Source organism: Melanostigma gelatinosum (assembly GCF_949748355.1).
Source record: "Melanostigma gelatinosum genome assembly, chromosome: 13".
Taxonomy (NCBI): domain Eukaryota; kingdom Metazoa; phylum Chordata; class Actinopteri; order Perciformes; family Zoarcidae; genus Melanostigma; species Melanostigma gelatinosum.
The window spans coordinates 17,266,409-17,279,399 of NC_136646.1; the positions used below are offsets into that span (position 1 = coordinate 17,266,409).

The 12,991-nt window shown below is 40.6% G+C and overlaps 1 protein-coding gene across 1 annotated transcript; it reads right to left on the reverse strand.

The window, feature by feature from the left end:
- Positions 1-6,486: 6,486 nt before the first annotated feature.
- Positions 6,487-10,709, reverse strand: LOC306786696 (alpha-2,8-sialyltransferase 8F-like; the record flags this gene model as incomplete). The annotated part of the gene is made up of 7 exons (XM_079281542.1): positions 6,487-7,332; positions 7,411-7,503; positions 7,613-7,725; positions 9,785-9,929; positions 10,143-10,217; positions 10,342-10,416; positions 10,696-10,709. 7 exons carry the CDS (start codon positions 10,707-10,709, stop codon positions 6,855-6,857), a joined length of 993 nt encoding a protein of 330 aa, XP_079137668.1. The 3' UTR covers positions 6,487-6,854.
- Between the last annotated feature and the right edge of the window lie 2,282 nt (positions 10,710-12,991).

Consider the following 12,991-nt stretch of genomic DNA (forward strand, 5'->3'; position numbering starts at 1 on the left):
AGGAGCGTATATATATAGGAGGAGACAGCAAAGGATCGAGGCTTTTTGGCCTTTTTTGGATGACTTCTGGAGCGTTCATACTCTTGACATTTGACATTTTGTTTTAAAATTTACATTGATTTGTTGGTATAAATTGTTGTGCATCGTTTTCTTTCCTTTCTGTAAAAAACAAATAAAACTTGTTTGTATTTTGTGCATTCCAACCAAAGTCCAGTGTTGTTCATCTCTGGTGGGGTCCTCTAGTCTCCTAAAGGTCAGAGTGCTCTTCCCCTGGGTTAGGCTGACAGTCGTAAATTAATTACACAATAAATTTGAATGACTTTCCTGTTACAAGCTAAGGTTAAGATGGTGGTGTTCAATGTTGTTGTGATTTACTAACTTGCTTGGCTCAGATTGATTTTGAAGCTCTGCTAATGTATCATATGTGATGCTGCAGTGTTGATTATCATGTTTAGACGTTAGATGTTGTGTATTAGGAAGCAAAAGGGGTCAGATTGGCATCTAAATTGGGGGTGTTAGGGCTAGGGTCCTGAAGCTGCCCTTAATAACCGAGCGAGGTTCCAATCACACGGGGTTCCTCCTCCAGCGGTGGCCCTTTAGAGCGGGTCCATCATGGAGTACATCCGGTCCTCCCACACCTATTGCACACACACACCACAAACACTATATTATAAATGTGTGATCAATTCTAACAATAGTAGTTAAGACCTGTTAGTAGGTGTGTTCACACAGGAGCCTTGTGTTCTTGAAACAAGGAAAAAACGAATCTACACAATCCAGATGCTGTTCATTTCCTTAATCTTAGTGTTTTTATGACATTTGCGAGTTCTCTTTTGTCAAGAGTACTTGCTCTCAGTTCTCCTCGGATCTACTCGTATGCCTTAAGGTTAGTTTCTCTTCAGGATAAATGGTTTGCATTATTGCTGCACAAGTCTGTTCGCTTTGTATGTGTGCATTGCTGAGTAAGCTGCTCCAGCAAGTTATAACAATTTAAATTTCAACACGCAAAACAGCATCGTTGAAGAGAAACAAGCAGCTGGGTCAGACGAAATGTTGAAGCATAATGCAAAACTCAAAGTATGGAGTAAAAGAGTTGCCCTTGCTTTCCATACTTGCCTTGTTTGACATTGTTTTTGCATTTGTACCTGAGTACCTGCACTCTGTTCTACTGGGTGTGTCCAAACTGGTTATGTCTCTGTGGATGGACCCACTCAACCTAATGATACCTTTGTTCTGTATGAAATCCTGCCTTCTGAGCCTAAGGCCAGATACGTCACACCTGACGATTATCTCCACAACCCAGATGCTGTTAATTTCCAATCCATTTGTCAGTTATTATAAATAATTTGTACACAAACAGATTCACTTTTTAGCTGTACTGTATATAATAATCATTACGGTTATTATTTACTTTCAAGTACAAAACTTTCTTACTGCAAAATAATAGTACTTTATTTTGTTTATATAGCGCTTTTCATGACACTCAAAGACACTTTACATTAAAATCATCATATATAAAAACAATACACTAAAAACAAAGTACACAATAATAGTCACACATTAAAAGCAGTTTTGAACCGGTGAGTTTTGATTTGTGATTTGAATGTGGAAAGGTCAGTGTAAATGTTTTCTAAGTGTGTTAATTCATATATAAAAAATTGGATAGAACTAGATGATAGTAATAAACCAGCTTATCTAGTTTCTCATTATTTACTGAACAATTATGTTTTGGCAAAATTAGCCCTATTTTTAAAACTGTGCTTCAGCAATCATAAAATAACTGTACAGCGCTTACATCCTGAGTGATGAGTTGACAATCAAGCTATTCAGTGTTTGACCAGGTGGCACATATTGGCCAATTGGTCCATGGCTGTGGCTTTTTGATTGGCAGTGTTTTGAAAAGACAAGTGACTTCATGTCAGAGTCCTGTGTCTCATGCAGTGACCTGTGTGCAGTGTGTTACAAAAAGAGTCACTTTGAATTGCAAATTGGATGCAAAGCAGAAATGTGTTCAGAGTTTTGGGGACTTGACCTTAGGTTTTGCTCTCACGGTGTTAGTCTCAGTAATTGTGCTTTATGTGTCATGTTAGTGTGTTGGCATTGAAAACAACTGTAATCACAGAAGTGGATTATGTATTTGCACATTTAGTAATAAGCGCTGACTTTGACTTTTAACTATTTATGAACTGTAATATTTCTAACCTGGTGCTGTGGCTCAGAGTTAAAGCTGGTTGTCTTTCAATCAAAAGATCAGCGGTTGGATCGGATCCTCCAGTCCATGTCCTAAATAACCCGAAATAAATGAATGTGATGAATGGGTGTGAATGACAATGGATCAGGTCGCACCTGTACAAATACAAGTCTATTTACCATTATGAACCATGTCTAACCTGTTTATGACTTTGTCAAGGTACTTTTCAGGTTGTTCACATATTAAACATGACCTCTTAATTCATCTACATTTCAACAACAAATACGTTTCTTTTGTGGTTCTCATAAACTCAGTGTTTTCCTCTGAGTCTGTTGAAGGAAACCAGGTATCAGGCATCAATAAACAAGCTCAAATGGTCAGGATGGGTAATTAATCAGGTTGTTTTTCTCCTCTGTGAGTTGATCTTGGCCTTGAGGTAAATTGAGGGTTTGTCACTCAGCACCATTAGTGCCCTGGAGGTCATGCAAACAGTTTCTGGAAGAAGTTTATCAGTTAAAATTTTAAGGTTACAAATTCTATATCATAATTGTTATTGTCACGCATCAGCATTCTTCATCTTTCGTTGATTATCTGTACGAGCACCAGTAAGTTACAAATGATGTGCACACAATAAGAAGAATTGCAACACACAAACGACTCATCCGGAAAAAAACAACGACCCTAAAGCTTCCTGATAAAATATTAAAATAACCATTGACTCTTACTTCCTCATATGAACCATGTCTAACCTGTTCATGCCTTTGTCGTTGTTCTCGTCTTTCTGTTGCAGCAACTGTTAATCTCACCAAACCATGTGATCTCTGTCAGTGCAGGGAGGGGACAGTTAGTATAAAAGAGTCCAAAGTACCCAGAGCACCAGAGGAGTGGAATACATAGAGTTCAAAAGTGAATAACTAAATGTAAGATTGTTCAATAATACTTGCATACTGTGGAGATAAATCAAAACATCTGTTCAGCAAAACATAGACTCTACTGCCCTCTGGTGTTCACAGCAAGAACAACTTATAGTGGGTGTATTATGGGTGTCCACATGCATGCACAACAAACACAACTGATTGTGTTATTTTATTGTATCAAGCAATGATTAATAAAGCACAAATTCCTAAAGATATTAAAACACAAGCGTCACAGCAGTATCAGATACAGTCATACTCATGGTAAAATACATTCTGCAAAATGTGCACTAGCAGTACAATAAATGTGGGTGCAGGCTCGTGTCACAGTCAAATTGAAGGATTTTGTATTTCAGCCTTCTATCCTTTGAGCTTTGCAGTGAGTTTCAGCTCATTCTTCATCTGTCCGACCACAACTCTACTGCTGTGGTTCACTCTCAGCGCTCTCAGAGCATCATCTTCGGCTGCAGCAGGCAGCTGTTTTCAGATAAATAGCTCTTGAAACCCACTGTACACTACATGCTCAGCACCAAACCGCAGACAGACAGTTAGCCAAACATTTTGGACGCGGTTAAAAACACCGTAAAGGCACGTACACACAAGAGGCAGTGTTATGAAAATATCAATCTTTTATTGGTACAAATATAAGGTGTAACCAGTGACAGCTGGTTTAGCGGGCAGGAGGAGTTCACAGACCGTGTGCCAAGAAAAGCATCACAAACAACGTAAAGCAAAAGAAAAGAAACAAAAGACCGAGGCAGCGTCCCACTAACCAGAAGAGAAATTAATAGAGTTATCTGGACTTTGACCTCAGCTATATCAAACTCCACATCTCACACAAGACAAAATAGTTTTTGAAGCAAAGCAGGCTAACAGGACTGGGGCAGCAATAAGAGTGCAGTGCAGGCAGGTGCAGATTCAGAAACAGGTACAAGTTCCAGGTAACAGGCTACAGGATACAGGGTATAGGATTCAAAGGTTGGAGAGCAACATTGATAACTTGGCGGGGAATGAGTGGAAATGACTCGGGGAATGAGAGAATGGCAATGGAGGAGTGAGAATTTGGCTGAAGGGGCAAAGAGGCAGAATGGAGAAAAAAGCAGTACTATAATGATCTGGTAAAGTGGAAGTGAGATTTCTTAAATTGTTGAGTCTCAGGAAGTGAGCATCACATCACGATATGACCACAGACTTAAAGTATGCCGTGAATCATTTTCATGAAGTTGACTGACAACAACTATGCAAGTTTAAAGCTGCTGGTGTGCTTCATGAGAGCTTGTGGGATTCAGGATGTTTATGAAACAATCAAAGATATTCGACAAGCATTCGAGCATTCCAGGATATGTCACATTCAGTTTGATGTTTTCATCAGGCGGCAACCTCTAGGTCTGAAAAGTGAAGTCAATGTGGAAGTGCCTTAAACTTGCATTCTTTCTGTTAGGAAAGCCATCGGGAGGCGAATCCTCTGGTTGCTAAAAGAAGTCAGATTGTATAGAAGTCTATGAGAAAATACTTGATTTATTACCTCAGTAAACATTGTAAACTTTAGTTTATGGTCTCAATCACAAGTTTCTAGTCTTCTTCAATACAGCATGACATTCATTTGGTAAATCATGGTCCCATTTAGAGTAAAACAGACCATAAAGCAGGGTATGCTTTAGGGTGTGGCTACCTTGTGATAGACAGGTTGCTACCAAGGTGTCGTCAGGTCTGTGTTTTCAGTTTACAACTATAACCCTTTCACAAAGGTTAAGATTAACATTTTGGTCAATACCATAGTCCACAAACCAATGGGTAAGGTCATGTGGACCACAATAACTTATAATATACAGTGTCACACTGTTAATACCCTAAGGTTTACCAAGGGCACCCATTTGAACTAGGAATCTCTTGATCTGCAGTCAAGATCATATAAAAAAATGTATACCACCTAAGAAGTTTCACTGATAATGCGGCGTGCAGGTTCATAGTTGCCTTCATATTTGCCAAAAGTCAAATTGTATTTCAAATGTAAGGCTGTTTTTATACCTTTTTAGATCCCAAGAGATAATAGAAAGTCCAAGACTCGGATGCGACTCCGGCAGAGAAGGAAGGAGCCTTGATCTTGTACTTTGCAAATGAGATCCAGCTATATTCCCCTCCCCTAAAATGGCTCTTTCACACAGTATATCAGTATAATTGTTGTTGTTTTTTGTAACACATTTCCCGTTGGTACTGATTCCAGGAGCATCCGTTCTCAAACTAAATATGGGACACGTGTGCTGTTGTTGGGAACGGTGGGATCCTGACCAACAGCAGCTGTGGAAAGATTGATTCTCTTTTTTTTAGACCTTACATAGCTCGTGTAAGACATATGGCGGTGTAGTGCATTTGCAAATACATGAATCTATAATATTTCTGTTTATTATTAAGCCGAATATTTTTCCATATTTGATGCAGCAGGCACATCAGCGGCCTATTCATTTCTGCACTTCACTAAGTTTCTTCTATGTGTCCTGCTGCATGGCATCCCACAGTTACGGACCAAAGATACAAACATCTGGATGATGCTTTTACGGGGAGACAAAAGAGAACGGGGCAACACAAATATATTACCTTGCCACGGGGTAACTCTGTTGACCTGTAACTCTGTTGACCTGGAGCATTGATAACAAAAGGAAAGTCCTCGACTTCAAACGTCCGCTCCGTTCCTTGCCAACCTTCAACTGTGTGTCAGGGCCAGCAGGCACAGTGACAGGACAGGTCAATTTAACTTCAGTAGACTCATTTCCAACAGAGTTAGTGGACAGCTTATCTAGAGGCAACTCAGAAGTTACAGAAGGATCAGGATCAGCCTCTAGACTGTCAACAGGTGGAGCCACTTCAGATAAATTCACCACATCTTCATACTTTCTTGACTGGGCACGAGTTACAATGCAAGCAGTAAGGACTTTAGGCAACCGAGATGACAGATCAGCACTCTGGTAATTGTCAACTACGGAGCCTGTTGGTCTATCCACTACAATGGGAGACTACACATCCCCCGAAAAGGGGGGCGCTCGGGCTGAAGTGGTTGTATGAGTAAACACTTAATTCATCATTTGTAAAGCATTGTTCCTACATTAACACTCATTAGTATACAATTCATAACAACAGTTAGAAATGTTTTATTCTTGATTCATAAGCTAATCTATTATGTGTTTCTATCATGAATAATGACAGCATAAAAGAGGACAAAAGCTAAGATCCCCTGATAAAAAAAACGTGTTGCAAATGCAAAAGCTCCCATGGTCATTACATTACATTACAGTCATTTAGCAGACGCTTTTATCCGAAGCGACTTACAATAAGTGTATTCAACATAGGTATTCAAGAGAACTACTGGTCACCAGAAGTCATAAGTGCATTTCCTTTTTGAAACAAGCATCTAAGAGCATAAACCAGAGAAAGCGTACAGTGCAGAAACAAACAAATACAAGAAGTGCAACAAACAAATACGAATACAATAAGTGCAACAAACTAGTATGGATACAATAAGTGCTAAGTGGTCAGTTATATAACTGTCATTAGTAATTGATTAACACAAGACACTACAGTGTAAACCCCAAAACATGTCTGACAAAGGATTCCTATTCAAATCAAAATAACCCCCTTCAGACTCAAGCTGGAAAAACATTTTCTTCTTTTAGCCAAAAGAGATCTTGCAATTCATTCAAAAGGCAAACAAGGCACTTTGCTCCTATCCTGTCAGCTGCCCCGGGGTCTGGGAATTACTTTTCACCTGGTCGACAATCTCCCAGGTGAAGCCTGAGCACCCCCTGACTATGCAGCCGCAACAAGATGTCAAACTCAGTCGGCATGGAGTGAACGTTCTTTTCAGTTTGTCTGTCATCGTAGTAGTGGTTAGCCAAGGCATAGAGTCCATAGGGGTGATTACTGAAGGGCCAGAACCCATACAGATGCACATTGGCACAATGTTCCAGTGCCAGACTAGCCATCATTATTCCGGTGCTGGGCCGTTCTGCTTTCAGGCCTTGGGAGCGCCAGAAGAGGGCCAGACTCTGGAGGTACTCAGGGTTGAAGAAGACGGGCCGGATGGGGCTTTCAAAGTCCTCAATGCTGTAGATGGCCCGCATGCACAGGGGAGTGTTGGAGCCGTAGGAGAAGGCGGGAAGGAGCAGCAGGGAGCTGCCATAGCGACGCAGACTCTCCACAAACGGACGGCGACGCCCCATCAGAGACCCATACCTGAAAATAAACAGCAGATGTCAAGCAACATGACAAAAGGGAACATTTAAAGGGGCAGTGATTCATCCTTTCGCTCACTTCTCGAAGAGGATGCTTGGATTTGCTGTCACAAGGTCTGTCTTGATGCCCACATCCTTCCCATAGCCTTCATTCAAGGGAGCTAGGTTGCACCTGAACAAGCAACAAAGAAGATCTAGGAATTGTTATCTGTAGAATTCCCACAGAGATGAGTTTAATTCTGTTGGTTAAGATTGTCCACTACACTGGACACCTTTCTCACCTCATAACAAACTGAGCTGAATCGATCATCTTTCCACAGCTGCTGTTGGTCAGGATCCCACCGTTCCCAACAACAGCACACGTGTCCCATATTTTGTTTGAGAACGGATGCTCCTGGAATCAGCACCAACGGGAAATGTGTTACAAAAAACAACAACAATTATACTGATATACTGTGTGAAAGAGCCATTTTAGGGGAGGGGAATATAGCTGGCTCTCATTTGCAAAGTACAAGATCAAGGCTCCTTCCTTCTCTGCCGGAGTCGCATCCGAGTCTTGGACTTTCTATTATCTCTTGGGATCTAAAAAGGTATAAAAACAGCCTTACATTTGAAATACAATTTGACTTTTGGCAAATATGAAGGCAACTATGAACCTGCACGCCGCATTATCAGTGAAACTTCTTAGGTGGTATACATTTTTTTATATAATCTTGACTGCAGATCAAGAGATTCCTAGTTCAAATGGGTGCCCTTGGTAAACCTTAGGGTATTAACAGTGTGACACTGTATATTATAAGTTATAGTGGTCCACATGACCTTACCCATTGGTTTGTGGACTATGGTATTGACCAAAATGTTAATCTTAACTTTTGTGAAAGGGTTATAGTTGTAAACTGAAAACACAGACCTGACGACACCTTGGTAGCAACCTGTCTATCACAAGGTAGCCACACCCTAAAGCATACCCTGCTTTATGGTCTGTTTTACTCTAAATGGGACCATGATTTACCAAATGAATGTCATGCTGTATTGAAGAAGACTAGAAACTTGTGATTGAGACCATAAACTAAAGTTTACAATGTTTACTGAGGTAATAAATCAAGTATTTTCTCATAGACTTCTATACAATCTGACTTCTTTTAGCAACCAGAGGAGTCGCCTCCCGATGGCTTTCCTAATAGAAAGAATGCAAGTTTAAGGCACTTCCACATTGACTTCACTTTTCAGACCTAGAGGTTGCCGCCTGATGAAAACAACAAACTGAATGTGACATATCCTGGAATGCTCGAATGCTTGTCGAATATCTTTGATTGTTTCATAAACATCCTGAATCCCACAAGCTCTCATGAAGCACACCAGCAGCTTTAAACTTGCATAGTTGTTGTCAGTCAACTTCATGAACATGATTCACGGCATACTTTAAGTCTGTGGTCATATCGTGATGTGATGCTCACTTCCTGAGACTCAACAGTTTAAGAAATCTCACTTCCACTTTACCAGATCATTATAGTACTGCTTTTTTCTCCATTCTGCCTCTTTGCCCCTTCAGCCAAATTCTCACTCCTCCATTGCCATTCTCTCATTTCCCGAGTCATTTCCACTCATTCCCCGCCAAGTTATCAATGTTGCTCTCCAACCTTTGAATCCTATACCCTGTATCCTGTAGCCTGTTACCTGGAACTTGTACCTGTTTCTGAATCTGCACCTGCCTGCACTGCACTCTTATTGCTGCCCCAGTCCTGTTAGCCTGCTTTGCTTCAAAAACTATTTTGTCTTGTGTGAGATGTAGAGTTTGATATAGCTGAGGTCAAAGTCCAGATAACTCTATTCATTTCTCTTCTGGTTAGTGGGACGCTGCCTCGGTCTTTTGTTTCTTTTCTTTTGCTTTACGTTGTTTGTGATGCTTTTCTTGGCACACGGTCTGTGAACTCCTCCTGCCCGCTAAACCAGCTGTCACTGGTTACACCTTATATTTGTACCAATAAAAGATTGATATTTTCATAACACTGCCTCTTGTGTGTACGTGCCTTTACGGTGTTTTGAACCGGGTCCAAAATGTGCTTACTGGTCACGGCAAATTTTTAAAAAGTGCAGAACCCAGCAGGTGTGTGTGTGTCAAAGAGCCAACATGTGAGTAGACACATGACCTTTGGCAGAACTTTCAAGTGCAAAGCAGTGAAATAATGTCTGTGGTAAATCATTTGAAGAATCAAAGACACCACAGAAATGTAATGTTTCTGTATTGTAATTATGACCCAGACGAACAACGACTTGATGCACTGCAACAGGCTTTTATTCCGAACTTCATATACACGCTGTTCATGCGGTCTTGCTGACTGACTGTGTATATCCTGTTCCGCCCACCAGGTGGCGGGGTTCTACTGTGAACATCACAAGAAGCAGCAGATGTTGTGGTATATATATATATTCATGAATGACAAGCAACATACCTTTGCAAAGGTGCTGAAAAGCTCCGGGGTCACCTGTAGGGTCCTCTTCTTTTCTCCGTCGTACACAAGCTTTGTTCCCACTGGAGTGTTGGCCTGGGTAATGATGGCCTTGTCAAAACCATGGCACTCGTTTCTCAGCTGAGATCTGAGGAACCACAATGAATTTGTTACGTAACATACAAGACGGTCGGGAATGTTATAGAACAGAAAGCTTCATAATTTTCATCTGCAGTTTGTTTGAAATGTTTTTTCTCATGTATGGATACTAATTATTTCTAACAATTCTGGCAACTATTCAGTTTTTTGATTCTGTGTTTATTTGTAAATTTAAGAACAGAATAATTTCAAAATAAATTACCCTAATCGTTGGTAATTGTCCTCCTGCTTCTTCCAGGTTTGAGAGTAACGCTCTTTAACTTTATTGATGACCTCCCTGTGAAAAACACACATCCAAATATACAGTTAGGTTTGTCCTGTAGCCCTGTAGCACTGATGATCTGATGAAGCGATAAACAAAACAATCCCTTAAGGAGAAGCAGTGACATGTTTGCTCGCACCTGCAGCCTTTACAGAGTTCACCGTTCCAAGGGGGTCTCTGCTTGTGAGGAGGCGGTCTGTGAGGTTCCACATTACTGTGGAGCAAACAACACCGAAACAGGACAGGTGAGTAAAATACTGATGCCAGAGATAATACAGATATAAACCTTACTGTCTCTGAACCCCATTTGCCTTTGCTTTATGTGACCCGGTGATAATCAATGCACAAGACGCAGAATAAACTGGAACCATAGACTACTATACCAAAATAAAGATTGTATTGACAATGCCAGTTAAAAACATGCAGCTGATTCATAAAATCGTGTTTCTTGACTCACGTGACAAAGCAATCATCCCAAGTTTTAGTCCCTCACCATTCCCGGTCCATCATATCTCACATTTTTATTAGATTTCAGAATCAGTTTATTGGCCAATTCGTGTCTCTTAACAAAGAACATAAGGCATAGGAAACATAGGAAATAAGGCAAGGCAAGTTTATTTGTATGGCACATTTCAAAAAGACAAATACAACTGAATGACAAAAGTGCTGTGACACCGTTTACACAATAAACATTGCTAAACTCTTCAAGTAAAGGTGCGGACTGGCCGTCCAAAGTGCTTCACATAAAACCATTAAAAGCATCAAAACATAAGGCAAAAGAAAAGGAGATCTAAAAACAATTAAAGAAACAGTGTAAGAAATAAAATTCAGTAGTAAAAAGTAAAGGAGATTTAAAACATACATTGAAACAATAATCAATGTCTCCCTGAGACATTACGCTGCACGCAATCAACCATACACTGCCGCAATTCTGCAATTACTCGCACACAAACCACGTCTGGAAAAGATCTCTGCCGATCTGCGTTTTATAGTGTACGCCTTGCACGAACTCGGTCCCGGAGGAAATGGCGATATATTGTGCAGTCCTTTTAAAACCATTAAAAGCATCAAAACATAAGGCAAAAGAAAAGGAGATTTAACAGCAATTAAGAACAGTGTAAGAAATAAAATGCAGTAGTAAAATGCAGAAATGCAGGAAATTGATTAATATATTAATTGAATGTGGTTCAATTAAAGGCAGCAGCAAACAGAAAAGTCTTCAATCTTGATTTAAATGAGCTGAGGGTCTCAGCAGACCTGCAGCTTTCTGGGACTTTGTTCCAGATATGTGGAGCAGAAAAACTGAACGCTGCTTCTCCATGTTTAGTTCTGACTCTGGGAACAGAAAGTAGACCGGTCCCAGACGACCTGAGGGGTCGGGATGGTTCATAAGGTAGCAGCAGATCAGAGATGTATTTTGGTCCTAAACCATTCAGTGCTTTGTAAACCAACAGCAGGATTTTAAAGTCAATTCTTTGTTGGACAGGAAGCCAGTGCAAAGACATCAGAACTGGGGTGATATGATGATGATGATAAATAAGAGGACACACTGCAAAATACTTCAACTTGTCGAGAAGAGTTGAGCTCACGAGAGCTGCCTCGAAAACATGCATACACGATCAGGGGAAAGTCAGGATATAAAAGCACGAAGCATATACTCAGAAATCAATAGTTAAAGTGTAATCGAAAGATAAAGTGTATGATCGTTACATAACGAATGTTTAATACATAGAGTGATTTAACAAATGTAAACCTGATAATAATAATAAGTGTATCTGAGTATAGTGCAGTCTTTGTGTAGAAAGTACGGAGAAAGAGGAAGTAAGCAGGGTGTTGGCTTCAAGGGATGGGGAAATAATGATGGTTGAGAAGAAAAGACACAAAGCACAATAATGACGAAGGATGAGATCAACAAGTATTTTATAAGCAAATGTGTACGAAGTAAACTGATTTAACAAATGTAAAAACTATGATTATGATAACTAATCTGTGTTAGAAATGTGTGAGTGTAGGAAAAGGGGAAGTGCAACAGATGTTGAACACCCAGACAGGGAAGTTGGGGTGATTTCCTCATGCACACACACACAAAAATTAGGTACCTTTCGAAGCACAGGCACCAGATCAATGATGTCATGTTAATCATGGGCTGAGGGACCCCGTGTTGCGGAAGAGGGGGGAGAGAGTGCTATCCAGCACTCAAAGTGTGTGTGTGTGTGCGTGTGTGTGTGTGTGTGTGTGAGCGTGTGCGTGTGAGTGTTGTATAGGTTGTTGTAAAAAGTAATTAGTCTTACTTGTCGTCGAACATGGACCAGATGACAGTGTTAAGCAGGCTCCCCAAAAAGAAGAATGTGATCATAAAAAAGAAGAGTGACTTCAAGAGCTGTCCCCTCATGCTTCATCACTGACTTCACCCACAAATTCCCTCACCATCTGTTCCTACACTCTCTCTCGCACTCAATGTGTGAGTGTTACCCTGTGCCAGCCCACTGCATGTTGTTTACTTCGTGTAAATACCAGAGGCTCAGAGACAGATGTCCGAGCGGTCTTGATGTACATCCTGTATGTGAATCAACCCTGTCTCCTTCTTTGCAAAGAATAAATGTCCATTGATGAATGATTTTTACACCAGTCTTAGTGATGTTGATAAACACAGACTCACAGACACACGCGCACATACACTCCTCTCCCTCTATCTCTCTGTGTCTCTCATACAATCATTCAGGTCTTAGGGATCCTTAGAGGTCTTCCCCCCCCCCACACACACACACACACATACACACACACGCCAT